Source organism: Simochromis diagramma, unplaced genomic scaffold (genome assembly GCF_900408965.1).
Source record: "Simochromis diagramma unplaced genomic scaffold, fSimDia1.1 OVJJ01000205.1, whole genome shotgun sequence".
NCBI classification, from domain to species: Eukaryota; Metazoa; Chordata; class Actinopteri; order Cichliformes; family Cichlidae; genus Simochromis; species Simochromis diagramma.
The window spans coordinates 15,523,513-15,541,557 of NW_024386782.1; the positions used below are offsets into that span (position 1 = coordinate 15,523,513).

Below are 18,045 nucleotides of genomic sequence, written 5' to 3' on the forward strand. Positions count from 1 at the left end.
TTTATTCAAAGTTGAGAAGGTAAGTGAAAGTACAATTTAAAAAAAGATAACATTTAAAATTTAACCCTAACCTCACTGGCCACTCTTATAGGTACAACTGTTCACCTGCTTTTAATCTAATCAGATAATCACATTTAGGCATGTAAATGAAGGCATCACAGCCTGTTTAAACCCAGTATCAGAGTGGGGAACAAAGGTGATGTGCGTGACTTTGAAACATGCAAATCTGCTGATCTGCAGGGATTTTCCCACACAACCATATACAAAATGGTCTTAAAAATAGAAAATATACAGTGACGGTCAGTTCTTTGGCTGAAAATCCCTTTTTGATGACAAATAATCACTCATTACAACCAAGGTATGCAGAAGAGTATCTCTGAATGCACAACACATCCAATGTTGAAGCCCAAGGCAACAAAAGATCACACCAGATGGGACTCCTGTCAGCTAAGTTCATAACACTGAGGCTACAGGTCACGCGAGCTCATCAAAATTGGTCAGTAGAAGACTGGAAAAACATTCCCTGATCTGATGAGTCTCGATTTGTGCTGTGATATTCGGATGATAGCGTCACAATATGGTGTAAACTGCATGAAAGCATGGATCCATCGTGCCTTATACCACTGGCTTAGGCTGCTTGTGGTGATGTAACAGTGTGGTGGATATCTTTTTGCATAGCAGCTGATCGTTTAAACATCACAGCCTACCTGAGTATTGTTGCTAACCATGTCCAAGGATAAAAATAACACAAAACATATGTCAAATGTTAACAATCGTATTTTATTAAAAAAAAAATGATATGCTCATTTTTAATTTGATGCCATGTTTTTCACAAAGTTGGTACAGGGGCTCCTTTCCCACTGTGCTTCCACTTCTTTTAAACATTACTCTGTTGCTGTGGTTTTGAAGTGAGATCAGTGGCTGATATGTCGCACCTCAGTGAGAAGAGTTACTGCAGCATTACATAACCCACAGAGGCGTGCGACATATCTTCATCACCAGCCATATGTCCCAGAGACCGGACTTACTTTTTTCTCTGTACTTAGTTGTTTTGTTGGTCATAAACTGAGCACTGTCAGCATATTGTACATGCAAAAGAGACTAAAGACTTTTAAATGTGATGTTCCTGTTTAAATTCCTGCAAAGGTCATTCTCCAAAAGCCCACTGAGGACAGGAGGGGGCGGAATAGATGCTGTGATGCCTTTCATATACATCAGTGATACATCATCAGTATTCACAATCTGTGAACTGCTCAGGCGTAGTGCATGGTGTGGGAGGGGGAAAAAATGGAGGCGATTTAATGCACTGGCAGGTTTGTTTATATTTATTGATATCTGCCATTATCAGACACATGTATGTCTGCGTTGCACCTCCCCAGAGTTCCACCTCTGTTATCTCACTCAAATAATACAAATGTGGGTGTGTTACAACACATGATAAACGATTATTATCCAGATTACTGAGATGATGGTGACGTTTTAGTGAGATGGCTATGGTTCAGACAGGATTTTAAAAAGAAAAAGGAAAAACAACCTTTTCATTCACTCTATATATTTCAAGTTAGCTTGTTTTTGCCTTTTTTTTTAAAGCAACCCCATATATATGAGTTTATGGTGGTGTGGTGTTTAGCACTCGTTCCTAAAGGTAGTGGGTTAAAATCCACCAGCTAGTCTACCAGAGTTTAAATGTTCTCCATTGCACAGGAAAGGCTAATTGGTGATTTTCAAAGTGACTGGTGTGAATGGTTGTCTCATTGTGTTAGCTCGGCAATAGACTGCCAACCTGTGGAGGATGTACCCCATCTTTCACCCTGTGACAGCTGCAACCACCCCCACAACCCTGAGCTGGATAGGTACAAGAAAATGAATGGATGGAATTATTACCAATAGCGGCAAAGCATAAAAATACACTTCACAGACATAAAGGGAATGATTCAGGCTAGCTTGTTTATTTTCCTTTTCCATGTTTCTCAGGTCGATATCCACAGCCTGCGTGTGAAACTCTGCTCATGCATAATTCTTAGTCAAACCTCCAGTGATGCAACACTAAACAAAACATATTGAATGATGTTACATAGCACGGGTTTTACAGTGGGGAAATGAACATCCAGTAAAATGGCTCCTGGTTTAAAAAAAACAACTAAATAAATAAAAAGCTAATTAACTCTACTGACAAACAAAGCACGAGATGTAGCAAATTCTAAAACTACAGGTAATGATATTAAAAAGCAGGCACTGACACAGAATATTGGAAAGCTAAGGCACCGAGCTCAAAGACAGTCTGACTGATCAGTGGTGGGGAGCTGGATGAACACCTATCGCGGTATCGGTTGGCTGAATAGGAGCAGGTGAGTGGAGAGGAGAGGCAGATCAGGTGACACTACTGACAAGAAAGGACAGGCATGTGGGAGTGGTAGTGACTGACATGACAACAGAGTTAGCGCATGGAAAAATTACCCTAGTGACTGAATGAAAACCCCAGGATGTGACAGCTTGGCTCATTTTAAATTCTTGACCAGCTTTGCTAAACTGAAAGAATCCCCCGGCTCACTTGATTACCGGTAAACAATAAAATAAAGAAAAAAGAATCAGTAGAAAATCTGGTATCTGTAGTGGTTTTATACATTTGTTATATGTCATCCAATCAACAGGGAACCTCACATCTGACACTGAAAACCACAACGCTACATGACTATATGTTAAATGTTGTGCATGTATGGGTGTGTATTAAAGGTTTATTTTAGGTTGTTTACATGGAGCTTTCAGTAGCAGACTGTCGTAAAAAAGGCAGTCCCTGGTCTAATATTAAAAGGCAGCGTGTAACTGAGGCTTCAGAGTATGAGGGGGGGCATTGTCCATGTTAATCTAGGTCAGAGGGCCAAGACCAGGAAGCTGTAACTGGAGAATGATTTGAGATTACCAGGGATGAGTCCAGTAGCTGATGCCTGTCCAGGGATTATCTGAGAGCATGGGTGAATAACGCTGAGTGGCAGCACTGGCTCACATAAACTTTCCCTGGCCTGTGGTGGCTCCTGTTTCAGTGCCCTCCGTTTATGAAGCTCAGCTGCAGGAACTACGAGAAGAGGAGGTGCTGAACACGTGCTGGAAATATAAAGAGGTTGGCACACAACCACATGTCACTGCAATCATCAAACACTGCTTGGAAGTCATGTGAAAATGATAAACACACACTCAGAGGCAGGAGTGAACCTGGAAGCTCTTTATCGCCCCCTGCAGGACACCTGAAGTAAGCCAGCTCGACTTTTCCGTTTATGTGTATCACCTCGCAAAATCCTTGCTCTGCTGTACACAGTGATGATGATGATGATGCAAAAACATTTGAAAAAGAAAAACAAAACAAAACAAAAAACCAGTCATGAACCTCAGGTAGTTTTTTTTAAAGTCTTCTTTATATTGTTTGTCAATCAAAAGATGAAAACAGACATGGCAGCCGTGTTGTCTTTATGTTCAATCAGAAAAACCTGCAAAACAAGGCGAACTCTAGAGAAGGCACACAAGACAGAGCGGTTAACTACAGTATGTCCTCAGATGGCAAGGGAGCATCCATTCACCTGGATATACAAATACAGACAGTGACAGCACATCCAGGAAGAAGCTGGGGCTCTTTCCCATCATAACAAAGTATACTTTTTAAAATACTTGTAATTTTCATCGTTTCCCTTACACGATTAAAAAAAAAAAAACCCCCCATCAGAGCCCAAATAAAGCCAATTTATCAAGTAAATGAATGAAGACTGATCTCTTATCAGCCTTTTAAATGTACCATAATGCTGCAGCTGGTTATGTTAGCTTGGCATAAAAATCAATGAGAAACAGTCTGGCTTTGACTGGGAATGCTCTTCTGAAGCTCCTGAATTAATGCATAATTTACCCACTTGTTAAAAAAAAATAAAAAATAAAAAAATGGAAACGTTTGGGCTCATAGTGGAGTTAGGTGACACCCAATACAGCAGGGGAACTTCCTCATGTCCACTCTTCATGCTTTAGTTGCTAAAAGTCTTAAATTTACTGGTACAAAAGTCAAATTGAAAACAAGGAAAAGCACATTTCCCCAAACGGATTTTAGCAGCCTCCTGTGTTTAAATGCTTCTACGTGACAAAAATAAAACCAACAACACGTCCAGACTTCTGTAACCTATCTGCCAGGAAATGCAATGGATTTAAAAAGTTGTAAATATTTACAGAAGCAGCAAGTTCACCTCACTTCAATAAAATAAGGTGTAAACGTTTCCTCCGTTACCCTCCATAGGAAAAGCTGCACATTTACAAGAGTCACACACTTAGTATAGTATAAAACATACACGCCTGCCCCGGGAAACAGTCCGCGTTCACAGGACTTTTACTCATAAAAACCTCAAAAGGCTCCATTCAAGTCCAGCAACACAGCAACGTTTCTTACAGTACCGTCTCTTTAAGTTAGTAGTGGTGATGAGGCGTGAGGCATGTCGTTTCACCGTCAAACGTCTTTACGTACAAACCAAAAACGTAATAAAGAGATAAAATACAACCAAACACAACCAAACAGTACAGAGCCAATGAGAATCTTCTGGATAGAAGAACAGTGAATCCAATCAGGAGTGGAGGGATGATCAGCTGTCGGCCGGTCGCCTTTAAGACGCGAGCCGGGAGAGGCCCTCGGCATGGACGACCTTCGGCGTTGAAGTGAAAGGGAGTGGAGCAGCTGCCGGTAGCGATAGCAACCTGCCGATTGAAACGCGAGCTCCGCGTCCAGCTGGCCGGCACAGCCGCGAGTAGCAACTGCTGCCAGTCCGGTCGCTGCGTCACAGCCGGATTGCTTCTCCAGCTCCGCATCATGCTCTCAAACGAGGCACACGGTCAGCGGTAGTCCTCAAGTCTCACCTCACTCCCACTTCTGTTTGTCTCAAGAGCGCACGACTGAGCATGGACGAAGTGTTCCGTCCTCCTCCAAAGCACTCCGCTCTCTTCTCTAGTTTTTGGGGTAGATTTTTTCATAGAAGAAATTTTGGGCCAGCAGGTAGAGTTCCCCGTCCTTTTCCCGGACAGCATGCGCCCTGACGAACTGGAACTGCTCCAGGGCAAATTCATAGAAGTCGTTCTCCATCTTCCAGATGGTGGACTGCTGCAGCTTGGCAATCGACTCCTTTGTGGGCGGCTTCTTCTCGCTAGTTTTCCTTAGGTGGGACTTCTTACCTGTGATGCGAGTGGGAGGAACAACATGGGATTAAAGGACATGAACTCAATCATTCAGTACTTAGTACACAAGCGGCCTGTTATATTTACTGGTAATGCATTTAAGTGTTACTTTTGTTAGTTTTGCAGAAGCGATTGTTGCAGTTCTTCTGTTAACCCACTGGCATTAACAACAAGCAGCTTCAATCAGAACGACACCTTTTCTTTTTTCCGAGATCTTTGAACAGTTGCCATTTTCACATGAAACAGCAGCAGCTTCTTTTCTGTTTAGGTGCGTGGCCTTCATTAAAGTGACTTCCTGCTGCTTCGTGTCAAAATGGCTGCCGTGACAACAGCAACATTAAAGCATACTTAGTGTGAGCTTTTTCTAATATAAACTACACAACCGACAACAACAAAATCCTACATAACACTGCTATCTGTATGTCCAATAAACAGCTAACACTAAACATGTGTGTGTCTCTGTGTGTGGGGGAGGCTGTCTTAAAGGGCCAGTTCACCTAAAAATAGGACTTTTATTCATTTAGATCAGGGCTGCCCAATCCCAGTCCTCGAGAGCTACTATCCTGCAGCTTTTAGATGCATCCCTACTCCAACACAGCTGAATCAAATGGTTTGATTACCTCTTCAGCATGCCATCATGTTTGGCAAAGGCCTGATAACAAGCCATTCATTTGATTCGGGTGTGTGGGAACAAGGATGCATCTAAAAGCTGCAGGACGGTAGCTCTCGAGGACCGGGATTGGGCACCCCTGATTTAGATTGTGCTGGTGTGTGACGCACAGTTATTTAAGCCTTTTCTTCAGAAATGTAAAAATAAAATACATAAGTGTGGGGGGGATTGGAGGCCACCTCCTTGTAGGCAACAAAAATTGCTTCGACAAGCAATTGCAGGTAGGCATGGTAACCACTTTCTTTTGCAAAACATCACATAGGTCACCGGTTGGGAGGCAACTAATCTCCAACCCGTCTCCAAACAAGACTGCAGTCACTTTCAGACAGATCGGCAAACGTTTGAAAACAATTGTTGTGTCAACTGTCAGTCTTTGCAGAAGGGGGACTTGAATTAACTGCTTATATTTTGGTTATATTCCTATATTTAAGCAAAGCATAATCAAGATGGATCAGACTCAGCAGATTTTATAGCCAGTATCTCCAAAACAAGGCAACTTGCACCAAAATGACACTATATTGCCAAAAGTACATGCTCGTCTGCTGTCACAAGCACTTGCGTGAGATCCCAATTTAATCCATTGGCTTTAATATGATAAACCCATTCCACAAAGCTCTCTACATACAGTTCTTGAGCTAATCTGAAGCCCACATGAAGTTTGAAGATCTGTAGCATTGACTCTACAGAAAGTTGGCCACCTCTGCACATTATACATCACAGTATCTTTTATACGGCTGTGGCCATGAAAGTGATTGGAACACCTGAATTAGAAGATTTGGATGGGTGAATGAATACTTCTGGCAATATAGTGTATCTAAAAGGAATAAATAGCCCTACAATAAAGATGAATAATAGATAAATATGACTTTGCAGTTAACTGTCCATTTAACTCTGGAAACAGGCCACTAAATAGTGTCAAGTTTATTTGCTCTGTATTAAAAAAACCAAACAAACCCAAAACAAAAACCACGCACTGTAAAATAAGTAGTTCTTTAATTAACTGTTAATTGCCTGACACTTGACTAGGCACAGTGACTGTGCATCATCACTGTGCAGTAGTCAGAGAAATAAAAAACAAACAGAAAGAAGCACCACAAACGGTCATGCGTTATCTACAGTCCTCCGGTTTGACCAGATTGAAAGTCACAGATAACTTACTAATGCCAGAAACCTGGCAACCAGGTGCTAGCTGAGTAATTTAGTAAACATTAGCTGTACCCGTGCACAAAGAAATGAGACAGATCGAGACGACATGACATTTGAATGTGAGACTTAGTCTTCAGATTAATTGATTAATGCGCTCGGGTATATTGAATCATTGTGCATCGGCGTGATTGTCACACCGGACCCTATTGTGCTGTCCATTATTCATTCTGGCTGCACTTATAACTAATCTGTAACTACATCAGTGAAGCAGCACGACTGCATTTTGATCACAGCCGATCACAGGAGAGCGATTCAAAGCGCTAATGAGCAACCGCAGCACGTAAACACACAATATTTAGCCCTGAAATTGCAGTGAGAGGATTGAAGCAGCAAATTATATATATATATATCTTTTTTCCTTTAAACTGTGTGGCAGGAGCAGCACCTGTTTTGTACAGCTCAGTGGCTCCTTTGAAGAAGCGTGGCAGCGCGGCCTCCAGCATCATGACAAAATCTTCCAGCTCTTCTGTTACGCCGACCAACATGTACTCATTCACCAGGTTGTACTTTGCCTGCTCCAGAGCCCACTGACTGCCCACGTTCCTACACACAAAAAAAAAGAAAAAAAAAGTCATGTTTTTCTTTTCGATGTGGATATTTTCTCTTTATTCTCAGGGAGTCGCTGCTCTGCTGGATGGGAAAAAAATCCCACACAGCTTGGAAAAACTGAGCAGAAATGGAGGGGAAGAATGATGTAAGGCCTGACACGGAGGAAGAGGAGGTGATGGAGAGAAGAGCAGCAGAGAGGAGCTGAAAGACAGACAGGATGAACGATTAGGTGAGCAGTGAGTCCGGAGAGGGTTGAGACAACAGGAGAGCGGAGCAAAAGGAAAAAAAAAAAAAAAGCTTGGTAGTGAAAATAAAATAAGGATTGTTTAAACCTATAAAGTAAATTGTTGGCAAGGCCTTCTTAAACACATCAATCTATGACTGGCTGCACTGACCTCACCTTTTTGTCTTCACTATTTATTTAATGTTTCCAAGGGCCTTTCCATTACTTTAATATACTGCTCTCTAAATCCCAGACACTCAGACCTTCAGTCAGCAAGAGGGTAGATGGTTAAAAGATGGAAAGCAGAGTTGGCAAAGGATTAGTCAGGGTGAGAGGGATGAGTAGGGTCAGCGAGAGAATGATAAAAAAGGAAGAAAACACAATGTAGAGGGAACAGCTCAAGGCAGTGAGAGGGCTACTGGAGACCTTGAGGAGAGAGTGTAGCAAAGCAGAGAATGACTGAATGTAGTGCTCTACTGAAGAAAACTGATACATCACGTCTTTTTTAACAATTTCATCTGCATGCACCGAGGAAAAGACGAGGTCAGTGACTTTGCTTGTTTGTGTTGTTGACAACAAACCCAGAGAAAAATATCTCACCGCTGCATTTATTCCTACCCTAACAGTGGTGTTAAATCTGAACCCAACCGAGCATATTTAACATTTGATACTGTGCAAATGCCTCGAGCCAGTCCTGATTTATTCATATTTTGCTCCCAAGGAGCCAGACTTATAATGCAGTTTTTTTTTTTAAAGTGCTCTTGAGCAATGGTACTCCGGGCTTTCAGAAGTTTTTCTTCAGACATCGGCTGCTTTTTCGCTCATTTTCAGTCAAGTTCTTGTACCTGACTGTTTTAGGATGAACCGGTTTTCTTTTGGAGGCCAAGGAGCAGACCCAGGACACGCTGGAGGGATTATGTCTGTCAGCTGCCCTGGGAATGCCTTGGTGTTCCATCGGACAAGCTAGAGGAGGTGGCCACGGAGAGGGAGGTCTGGGCTTTTCTGCTAAGACTGCTGCCCCGGGAACCGCCCCCAGCGAAACAAGATGGATAGATGTTTTAATAGTCTGTCTTTAACCACTCTTTTATGAAAACACTAAATCTGCCCTGTCAACCAATTTCTGCAGTTGAATCCGTAGAAAATGCTGAAGATAACACAGTTAAACTGGCATAAAACAGTACTTTTGCACCAACAAGGTGATTCCAAAAGAACTATTAGCCAAAAACTCAGCATGGTGTGCAGCGTGTCCTTAACCCCCCCCCCAAAAAAAACTGGACATTGGAGGATAAAAGAAATGGCAAGTTTAAAAAAACACAACCTCCCTGTGACTGATGAACAGTATCTGAAAAGTCATGTGTTTAAGAAACAGTTAAACACCCAGCACAGGCCTGACACAGGACCTGCAACATTAGTTGATCCATCCACTGATTGCCAACAGCAATGATGCTACATGAAAGCCTGACATGACTTTGGGATACTTTACTCTCTGCTGTAGTTTTTTCAGGTCTGCTACTTCTTCTTTTGTTCTCATCTTGTCTGCTTTGCTCATTTTTAAAAAAAAAAAATTTTTTTAAACACACAATGCACACCTCGAAGAAAACAAAACAGTATATTGATTTATAGCTACACTATTTTATTAGGTACATAAGCTGTATCATTAAGCCTGTTCATTCCTGTTTTTGGTTGCAATATAACCAGATCTCTTCTGTCAACATGCAAATGTCTAAAAAAAGGAGACGCGTTTGATAATCTCAGACTCAGTGTGGTCTGAATGCGACACAGCAGGAGCAGCAGGTGTTTGAATTCTCACCAGCATTCGGAGTAGTGACCACAGAAAAAGGGAATCTGGAGCCAGAGCTTCTCGGGAGCGCAGTCCGAGCCACCAGCTGATACACATTCATCGAACGTCTGAAACACAGAACATGAAAAACACCAAGAAAGCAGACGAAAAGATAAGTGTTCCTTCATATTAGACCTTCATATCCCTTAATCCACTTAGAAACAAAAGAAAGACGACAACATTCCGAAGTAGCTTTATGCACAAATATAATCCTGAAGCTACACCGAGCCTTTAAAAGTTACTTTAAGTGGTTATTTTCCACAGTTTAGTCAGAACTTCAATTCTCCAGTAATTTTTTCTTCTAGTTCAAAAGAAAAAACAAAACACACATTTGAGAGAAATGAAACAGAGGGAATTTTGTTTTAACTGGAATTACCACCTCACAGTGGTATGCTAGTTAAGTAGCTGGTAACAACCCAGTCTGGTGACATTTTATGTCACCACTTCATCGGATTTTCCCGTTAGAGGCATTTGTGTGAAATTTAGCGATAATTAAACTGCGAATTCTCGACTTTGGTGAGGTGACACTGATCTTGACTACTAACTTTTAATGAGCTCATCCTTGAGTCCAAATGAACATTTGTGCCAGATGTAATTCGATTTTTTTTTGCTAGCATTCCTGATGTTTTTCCATTTACAACCACGGGATTCAACCACGGACACCCCAAAAACACTCAATGCCTTGATGACTGTCGGCAGCACAGAGGCCTCAAAATGCTGAGCTCTGGAAGATAAACGCTCGGTTTGATCACTCAAGCCAAATATTAAGTGAGATTTCATCCACAGATCCCTGTTATTTAAATGAAAATGAACCCATTCTTTAAATAAAAGAATAAAGCTGTTTTACCTTCTTGTCTCCTTGTTTTCTGCGTCTCAAGCCGGGCCTGTAGTCGTCCCCGAAACGTAAAAAGTAATAATAGGACACCAGCCTTTCAATTGGGTCCCTAATCACATTTATGTAGATGGGCTTCTTCTTCACCCCGAACCTGAGGAGAATTACTCGTTTCAGAAAACTCACCAGGAATAAAATCAAAATGCATGAAACAGAATTTTTGTTTTTATGCAATTTTGTTTTCTTAAACATTCAAATAGCTACAATTTGCTTTTCACTCTGAGAGTGAACAGCTTTAAGTGACCACAAGGTGGAGTCAGCTGATCAAAGCCACAGCAGGGTGGATTAACTGGTTACAGGGCTGTGGAGAAAAAAACAACAACAAAACACTATGTGAAATGAAGGCTTCTTTACTTGGTGAAATCCAGGAAGGAGACGTGTCCGTGGTAGAAAGCCGGCTTCATTTCCCTCCATTCAGTCACATTCTTTACAAACCGCACCTGAACAAACCAAAATCAACATATCACAATAATGACCTCCGTAGCAGACAAAGATGATCAGGTGTAGGAAGATGGAGGAAACGCAGGTCCCCTGACCTGGTCCTGGAGGGACATGACCGGGTTGTTCTTGGTGGTGTTGATGTGCAGGACGTGGTAGTGGTTCTTCCCGCACAGGTCGTAGGCGATGTTGGTGAAGGAAGTGCTGGCTGTCTTGGGCACCCGGTTGTAGATGATGACCACGTCATCCTCGCTGTCGGACAGCGCTGCGGCTGAGTCCCGCTCCCGCAGGCTGTCTTGCGTGTGCCTCTGCTCGATCTCTCGTACCTCGTGTCTGGCGATGGCTCGTTCTGGGGAGACGAACGGAAATTAGAAAAAGGCGAGTTCAAGATGCAGAAGTTAGTTTTTTTTTTTTTTTAAATGAGAGTTGCCTGAAAGGAAAGATTAAAAAAGTCCTTCGGTGAGTTACTGATTACTCAAGCTCCAGGTGAAGCTGTTCTCAAGCTGAACTTGACCTTTGACCTCCCTGTGAAGCAGAATAACAGCAGGAACGTTTCCGTGAAAAAGGTCCAGCTCATTTGTTAAACTACTGATCGATTTAAGAGACAAATAAGAAGACCACATGCTCCAGTTTGATTTCAGAGCATCCCAAATCCTCAAAGCTTTGTGTTTTCTTACTTACAACTATGATCCAACACTCACTGTACTTGATATGCATGCTACAAATATAGTCTTTGATTCAAATCTGATCCACTTACACCTTAAAATATCGTGTTTCCTTGTCAGAAGCGCCAGCGCTGTGTGAGAGACTAAACTGTAAATTCATTAAAAATGGATTTTCATTTCACCATCTGTCGGGAGAGCTTCAAGATCTTTCCCTGCTTCACGCCGAGGATCAAGAGTAATGTCAAACAGGAATATTAGGTAATCATTTTGTGAGCAGCCCATTTCACACTGTGGTACCGCTTCTCTTGTTCGCTAATCAGATTCATCTTTAATATCAGTCCTCTACCTTTACTTTCACTCTCCTCATTTAACTGCAGAGTGGACTGTGTGTTTGCTCATATTTTAGATCAAATAAATGTACCTTCATTTGGACTAGCATGGAGAACAGGCTCAGGGTAATGGCAAATGATTCTTCTGAGAAAGGTGTCACATAAAGGGGAGTGGGAAAGGGAACAGTAAGAGGTGGTTTAGGGTTAGAGGTTGGCAGTTATTTGGTGGCTAACTGGACATTTGCAGGACATCAATGTAGCTTAAATGAGAAGGGTGGAGGGTTTTTTGTGAGGCGTGGGGGGGCTGTTTCCACCTAAACACTGCACGAAGCTGCAGAAAAGCCAGACCCCAGTAGCTGAGTGTGAATAGATTGAACACAAAGAAGGCCTGGCCTTTGTCGTCCTTGGGCTTTTCTTTATCTGAATTCGCCTCAGATTGACGGGTGTTGACAAAGCCTCAGAGTGCTCTGCAGGAAGCATGGAGAGAGAAGAAGGGTGTTTGTACGAGGAGGGGAGGCAGCACAACACTGGAGAACCTAATACCCGTGGGAGCTCCCAGCAGAGCCACTAGGCTCCTAAAAACATTTCCTAATGCCATGCCTGGCAACTGAGACACAGTTACAGCTTGGACCTGGCCTGGACGTCTTTCCAGGCTGGCATCTGGCATCAAAAGGCCAATTAAGATGTCATCTGCGATTCCGGCAGCCTCCCCTTCATCTGTGTGAATGCGAACATACTCTCAGCCCCTGCTCTTACACCTTCCCGAGCAGCTGTTAATGTTCCACTCATGAAAGCGAGATCTGGTTTCTGACGGTGCCTCGCCGTTTCCGCATGCTCACAACTGGACTGACGGCGTGGAGACGTGCCAGGTGGCTGTAATGGCTGAAGGCTGTCAGCGTGCAGAACAGCTGTAATGGAGATACTCATTCGGATGTCCGTCCAAAGCGCGCCTTGGCCAACAACAACAGAAATAACAGTTGCTATGTTGAAACTTTCCCACGTGGGATCAAGTGTCGTTTTTGGATTATTTTTAAAATGGAGTACTGTGACAGCAGAGAGAGAATGGCAAAGACAAAAAGAAGAGTTTTACGGGTGTGCAGTGCCAGGTGTCTTAAGGACACACTCTTTATTCTCAAAGGTTCTGACAGAGAGTTGACTCATATGAATGATGGGAACCTTAATATAATGGTTATTCCAAATATTATCTTACATTAGGGCTGTTCGATATAACGATATATATCGGATGACGATATAAAAACGTCTACCGTTTCATTTTACGCTATCGTTTGTTTCGTGGTGTCGCAAAATAAACTGTTTACGGTAATATTTTTTTCATCGTTTTGATGGTCACTGTAGTGGCTATATTAATTTCTTAAAGTTCTCTTTTTCTCTTATATTTAATATAACCACACTACAGACGGACACGCGCCTGTTTTTATGCGTTGTGGTTAGCAGCAATGACGGTAACGCCATCGCGCGTCCGCTTGTTTATGTTCCACATAAACCTTTCACAATAAAGCTCAAGATCCTGTTGAGACTTTTCAAAATAAACTGAATCACGTGAAAGAGCAGATGGACAGAGTTTACGGATGAGAAGTAAAAAAAAAAGAGCTGTCAGGTGCTAAAAAAATAAACCTTAGACTCAAACGTCAGAACAGGCTTTTCCTGGCAGCACGCAGTGTAATAAATACTCACAAAGAAAATGGCGGCCTTTACAACTTATGTCTAAAAATGTCTAGTTTCATGCATCGGTTAAAACACTCGACTCCAGCTACATGACGGCAGCTGGAAACACTTCACGCAAGTCGAGCTGCCCGAGATTCACAGAATTCACAGAAAATGTTACATTTTTGTGATTTATATCGTTATCAGGACGATAGAATTCTTATAAGAGATTTTGTTCATATCGCACAGCGCTATATTACATCTTAGTTATTTTTCCTATACTTCCCACAATGAGGCCTATATAATTTTGGACAATGACATACTTTTTGTTATTTAAGGGCTGGCAACCACCGACCACAAGGGAAAAAGAAATAATCCCTGACTGGTTGCAAGTGGATGAAAGAGGTAGTCACCGTGAAATTGATGACCCATTGGCAACCACCTGCTTCTAGGGAAAATGTGCATTCTGCCTCCAGCTGGCAAGTGGTTGCTGGAGGTTGCTGGCAGTTGGTGGTGTAAAAGCTGTCACAAAGAAGTATTCGGTGCTGCGACTATTTGGATCACTAACAGGTTGCTGAGGTCGCCAGGATTTTTTATGGAAGATGCCGACTTGTCTCCAAACACTTGCAAACTAATTACACGATGGCAGTCAAACTCTGCAAACTTAAAACGTGGACCTTTTGAACCTTTTGAAATGTGTCGGTTGCTGTGCAAAGCATAACTTTTATTTTGAAGGTGAATGTTCTCCGTTTCTGGTTCGTGTCACTGAGAGAATCACCTTGTAATTACTTTTAACCTGCAAGGGGTTTTTAGACCTGTGTGACCGAGGCCTATATGGACAAAAACAAACAAACAAAATGAAAAAAAGCATAATCACTCTCAAGTTTTATGACAAATATAGACACATGTAATTCCTCAATGGTTAATCTAATATTTTATAGTATTTTCAGTACTGTTTGGAAAATAGCTAAAACAATAAAATAACCTGTTTTGATAGATGGGGTCACATGACTGTTGGGGTTTTCTCTCTGATATTGTAGGGTCTTTGCTTTACAATATAAAGCTCCATAAAACTGGCAATTCACGAATCAAAATTAATTAACCTGTAAATTTGTGTTTGATTTGTGCTATTCTTACTGATTATTCAGAAAACGTTCATCATCTGAACTTAAAAGCAGCTTTAATCCACATATCTACCTCACTTCTCACATGCCAAATATATTATGAATGAAAACGTGTTTCCAGTGCTTACAGCTTAAAGAAAGAAAAAGAAACATCTGAAATATTCAACAGCAACTTTTTCCAGTGCTCCAGTTACTCTAAATAATCCACAGGCCTCACTGTCAGGAGTGTTTTACTGGGACTACTTTCCATTAAATAAAATACTCCCAGTGAGAACTGTTGACAGCGAGGTCTGTGGATTATCCAGAGCAAGGAGTAAGTGCTTCGACTGCAGCTGCATATATTTAAAACAACACGGTTTGAAACCGTGTGCGCATGGCAAACAAAACCCCGTTCAAAGTAGAACCAAATTAGCCCACATGGTTAAAATACAAACACAAATAAATCGAGGTAACTGTTAAAATGTGTTCCCACAGGCTTCAGCTCTGTCCGTCTCGAACCGCAGACATCAGAGAGAGAAGAGAAAGAAAGAGAAGAGCGTGCAATTTGCTTTGCCGTGGAATAAACACACTAATGGAAGAGTATGTGCAGCTTCAGCTTGCAGGGAAGTCTTTCAGTGTCTTGCTTTTAAAACTGAAGGATAGAATAGTGAGAAAGCACCGGGGGCTACCTTGTCCCTAACTAAAGTGTCTTGAACTATGTGAAGGGGCTGTGAGCCACTTGTTAAAGACACGGCGTTTTGTGCCAAATTTCCAACAGTTAACAAGGAGGCGAAGGGGACACGGAGAGGGCTTCTTGGGCTTTGTAGTAGACGCCCTATTCATTGCAAGATTGAACACACTTGGCGCAAACCTCCATATCAGAGGGCGCCCCACACACAAACTTAAGCTTAGCGCTCCCTTCTGAGGTCATTTAATTAGAGAACAAAAGCCTGAATTACTATGGCCACACAGCAGGCCTCTTTTCATTCCACATTTCCGTCGATTTCCTCCCCTCAAGCCGACTATGTGCATTAAAAGCTAATTATGAACCGTGACGCCAACACGGGTCTTAAACATTGTGACAACTACAAGCCTATTACTCTGAGCTTCATTCAAAGTCAGAGACAGGAGGAAGACAGAGTGCTGGTAGCTGAACATATTTACTAAAGCAATTTAACGCCGATTAGACCCAGGCATTTGAAATCATCATTCATATTCGCCGCCAGATCTGCAGAATGTGACAGGCCGTCATGTATTATTGCTATCACGTCAGATCTGATGGGATAATAAAAGTGGGGGAGAGAAGATGATCCGTTCTCCAAGCAGCTCATAAATTTACCGTCGCTCCGTTACGCCAGTTGGAGCTCTCTGCCTCTTCCCCTGAGAAGTTTAGCCCCTCGAACCGAAGCCTTGAGCTAGGTGGGTAATAGAGATCGGCTATCAGCGGCAGACTGAGGTCTATGGGCTTGTATGGTTCTGCTTGGATGCCGCTGGATTGCAAAATCAATGAAGGATGACAGGCAGGAGATCTAGGTTGCTGCTGTATAAAAAAAAAATTGAGTTAGTCTACTGCTGCTGTTTCTCCTCGTCCCCCTCTATATAGACTTGGATGCATGCTACTGTTTTGCAGTGCCAGGTTTCCAGGGGGACAGTTATGTCACCACTGCAGCACTCACGAACATTTGGATAAATTGTGCACTTCTGAATTTCTAATATAATTCAGCCTTTGGACACATTTAGCAGAGGGTGGATTATCAGAGGAAAAAGGAGTAAAGTCAGACCGACAGGGAGAGATTCAGGGATGACCAAACGGAGCAGAACCTGCATTGGCATTGTTAGTTAAGCGATGACAAGGAAAATGAAACATGCTGTGAGAGGAATCTGTTGGTGCAGCTTTTCAGCGCTGCTGGCAGCCGCAGAGAACCGAACACAGAGACAGATAAACAAGGCCGCTTGCACTAAGTGGCTGTGAAGGTGTTGGGTGCATTCAAACGAGATCAGAATGACAGACAGGAACAGAGACGTGCAAAACCCACGCACACTGCAGCGCATTATAAAAAAAGGGGAAAAAAAAAAAACAAAACAACTTCCTTTAAACTTTAAAACCACACATGAAAACTTTTATTTAATTGCATATTACTTCAGTGGGAAAGAAACCAAAACAAAAACAGAGAAGTCTCCAGCAGACTGAAGTGCTAAGGAAATGGGGGTAATTGCTAACGCCGTGGAACTTTTTCTCCGCTAGATTTGACACACAAGTGCAACATTGACGCTCAAAGAAAGGTTTCATTCACTCGTCACTTCTCCGCAGTGGCGTACAGCTGGGGGAGACAGAAGGAGGCGGGGGCTTTGTGGAGAAGGAGGGAGGCCAGGACGAACCAGGTCTGAGATGGAGACAGACAAAAATGTGGCCAGAGAATCTGCTCACTGTTTATTATGAGGCAGAGCTGGAGTAGCAGGGATGCCACCAGCCTTTGGTCTCCTCAGCATTATTAGACAAAAGAACCGATATTATCCCAATGAGCTGATGGAGCCCAACTAGAGGTAAAAGAAAAACGACTTGGATTTCCATTTTCCATACGGCCAGATACATGATTTTATATCTGATTGCTAAGATGTATCTGCTGGCTCAGAGTTTCCCAAAGTGTGGGGAGCAGAGCCATTGGGGGGGGGGGGGGGGGGTATGAAAATAAAATAAAATGTTTACAAATATTCTTGTAAAACAAAGGGGGGCCTAGCAAAAAAAAGTTTGGGAACCACTGGATTAGCTAATTGTGATTGCAAACTGGCAAAAACTGCAGTTCCTCGACTGGCCACAATTAGAGGCCGTCTCTTGAAGCGAGTCAGTCCCTGCAGAAACTAAAATGTTTACATCCTTGAGCAAATAACGGGTTTGCTCTTCAATTCTTACTTTTCCATTACAATTTATATAAGAGGAGTGCTCTAAGTGACAGCTAGGTGTAATTTATGTGTTAGCACTAATTAGCAGCTACAGCAGTGTGAAAAACTAAGTACACCTTTACTACTTCCATAGAAATTAAGGTGATAAATTGCAGATCTGTTCTTTTAATCCAGTGCACTTGATTAAGTGTGAGCATCTCTATAAAAGCAGGCGTGGAGCATTCAGGAGGGTTAAGAAAACACCATAATCTTCCGAGGTGTGAACATCCCAGCAAATTTAGACCATGCAATGTTCAGAGAAACTAAAAAAATGAAGACCTAGATTTCAGACTCTGCAGGTCTGTTAACATGTTACAAATTAAAATTCA

At 42.3% G+C, this 18,045-nt stretch overlaps 1 protein-coding gene across 1 annotated transcript in view; it reads right to left on the reverse strand.

The window, feature by feature from the left end:
* Nucleotides 1-3,376: 3,376 nt before the first annotated feature.
* The window catches only part of hs2st1a (heparan sulfate 2-O-sulfotransferase 1a), a 30,632-nt gene continuing 15,963 nt past the window's right edge, over nt 3,377-18,045 (reverse strand). The window contains exons 2-7 of the mRNA XM_040022177.1: nt 11,113-11,363; nt 10,931-11,016; nt 10,532-10,670; nt 9,655-9,752; nt 7,458-7,615; nt 3,377-5,193 (exon numbers count right to left, since the gene is read on the reverse strand). Of these exons, the coding sequence (XP_039878111.1) occupies nt 4,970-5,193; nt 7,458-7,615; nt 9,655-9,752; nt 10,532-10,670; nt 10,931-11,016; nt 11,113-11,363 (956 nt within the window). The 3' untranslated portion in view covers nt 3,377-4,969. The remainder of the gene's footprint in view (nt 5,194-7,457; nt 7,616-9,654; nt 9,753-10,531; nt 10,671-10,930; nt 11,017-11,112; nt 11,364-18,045) is intronic.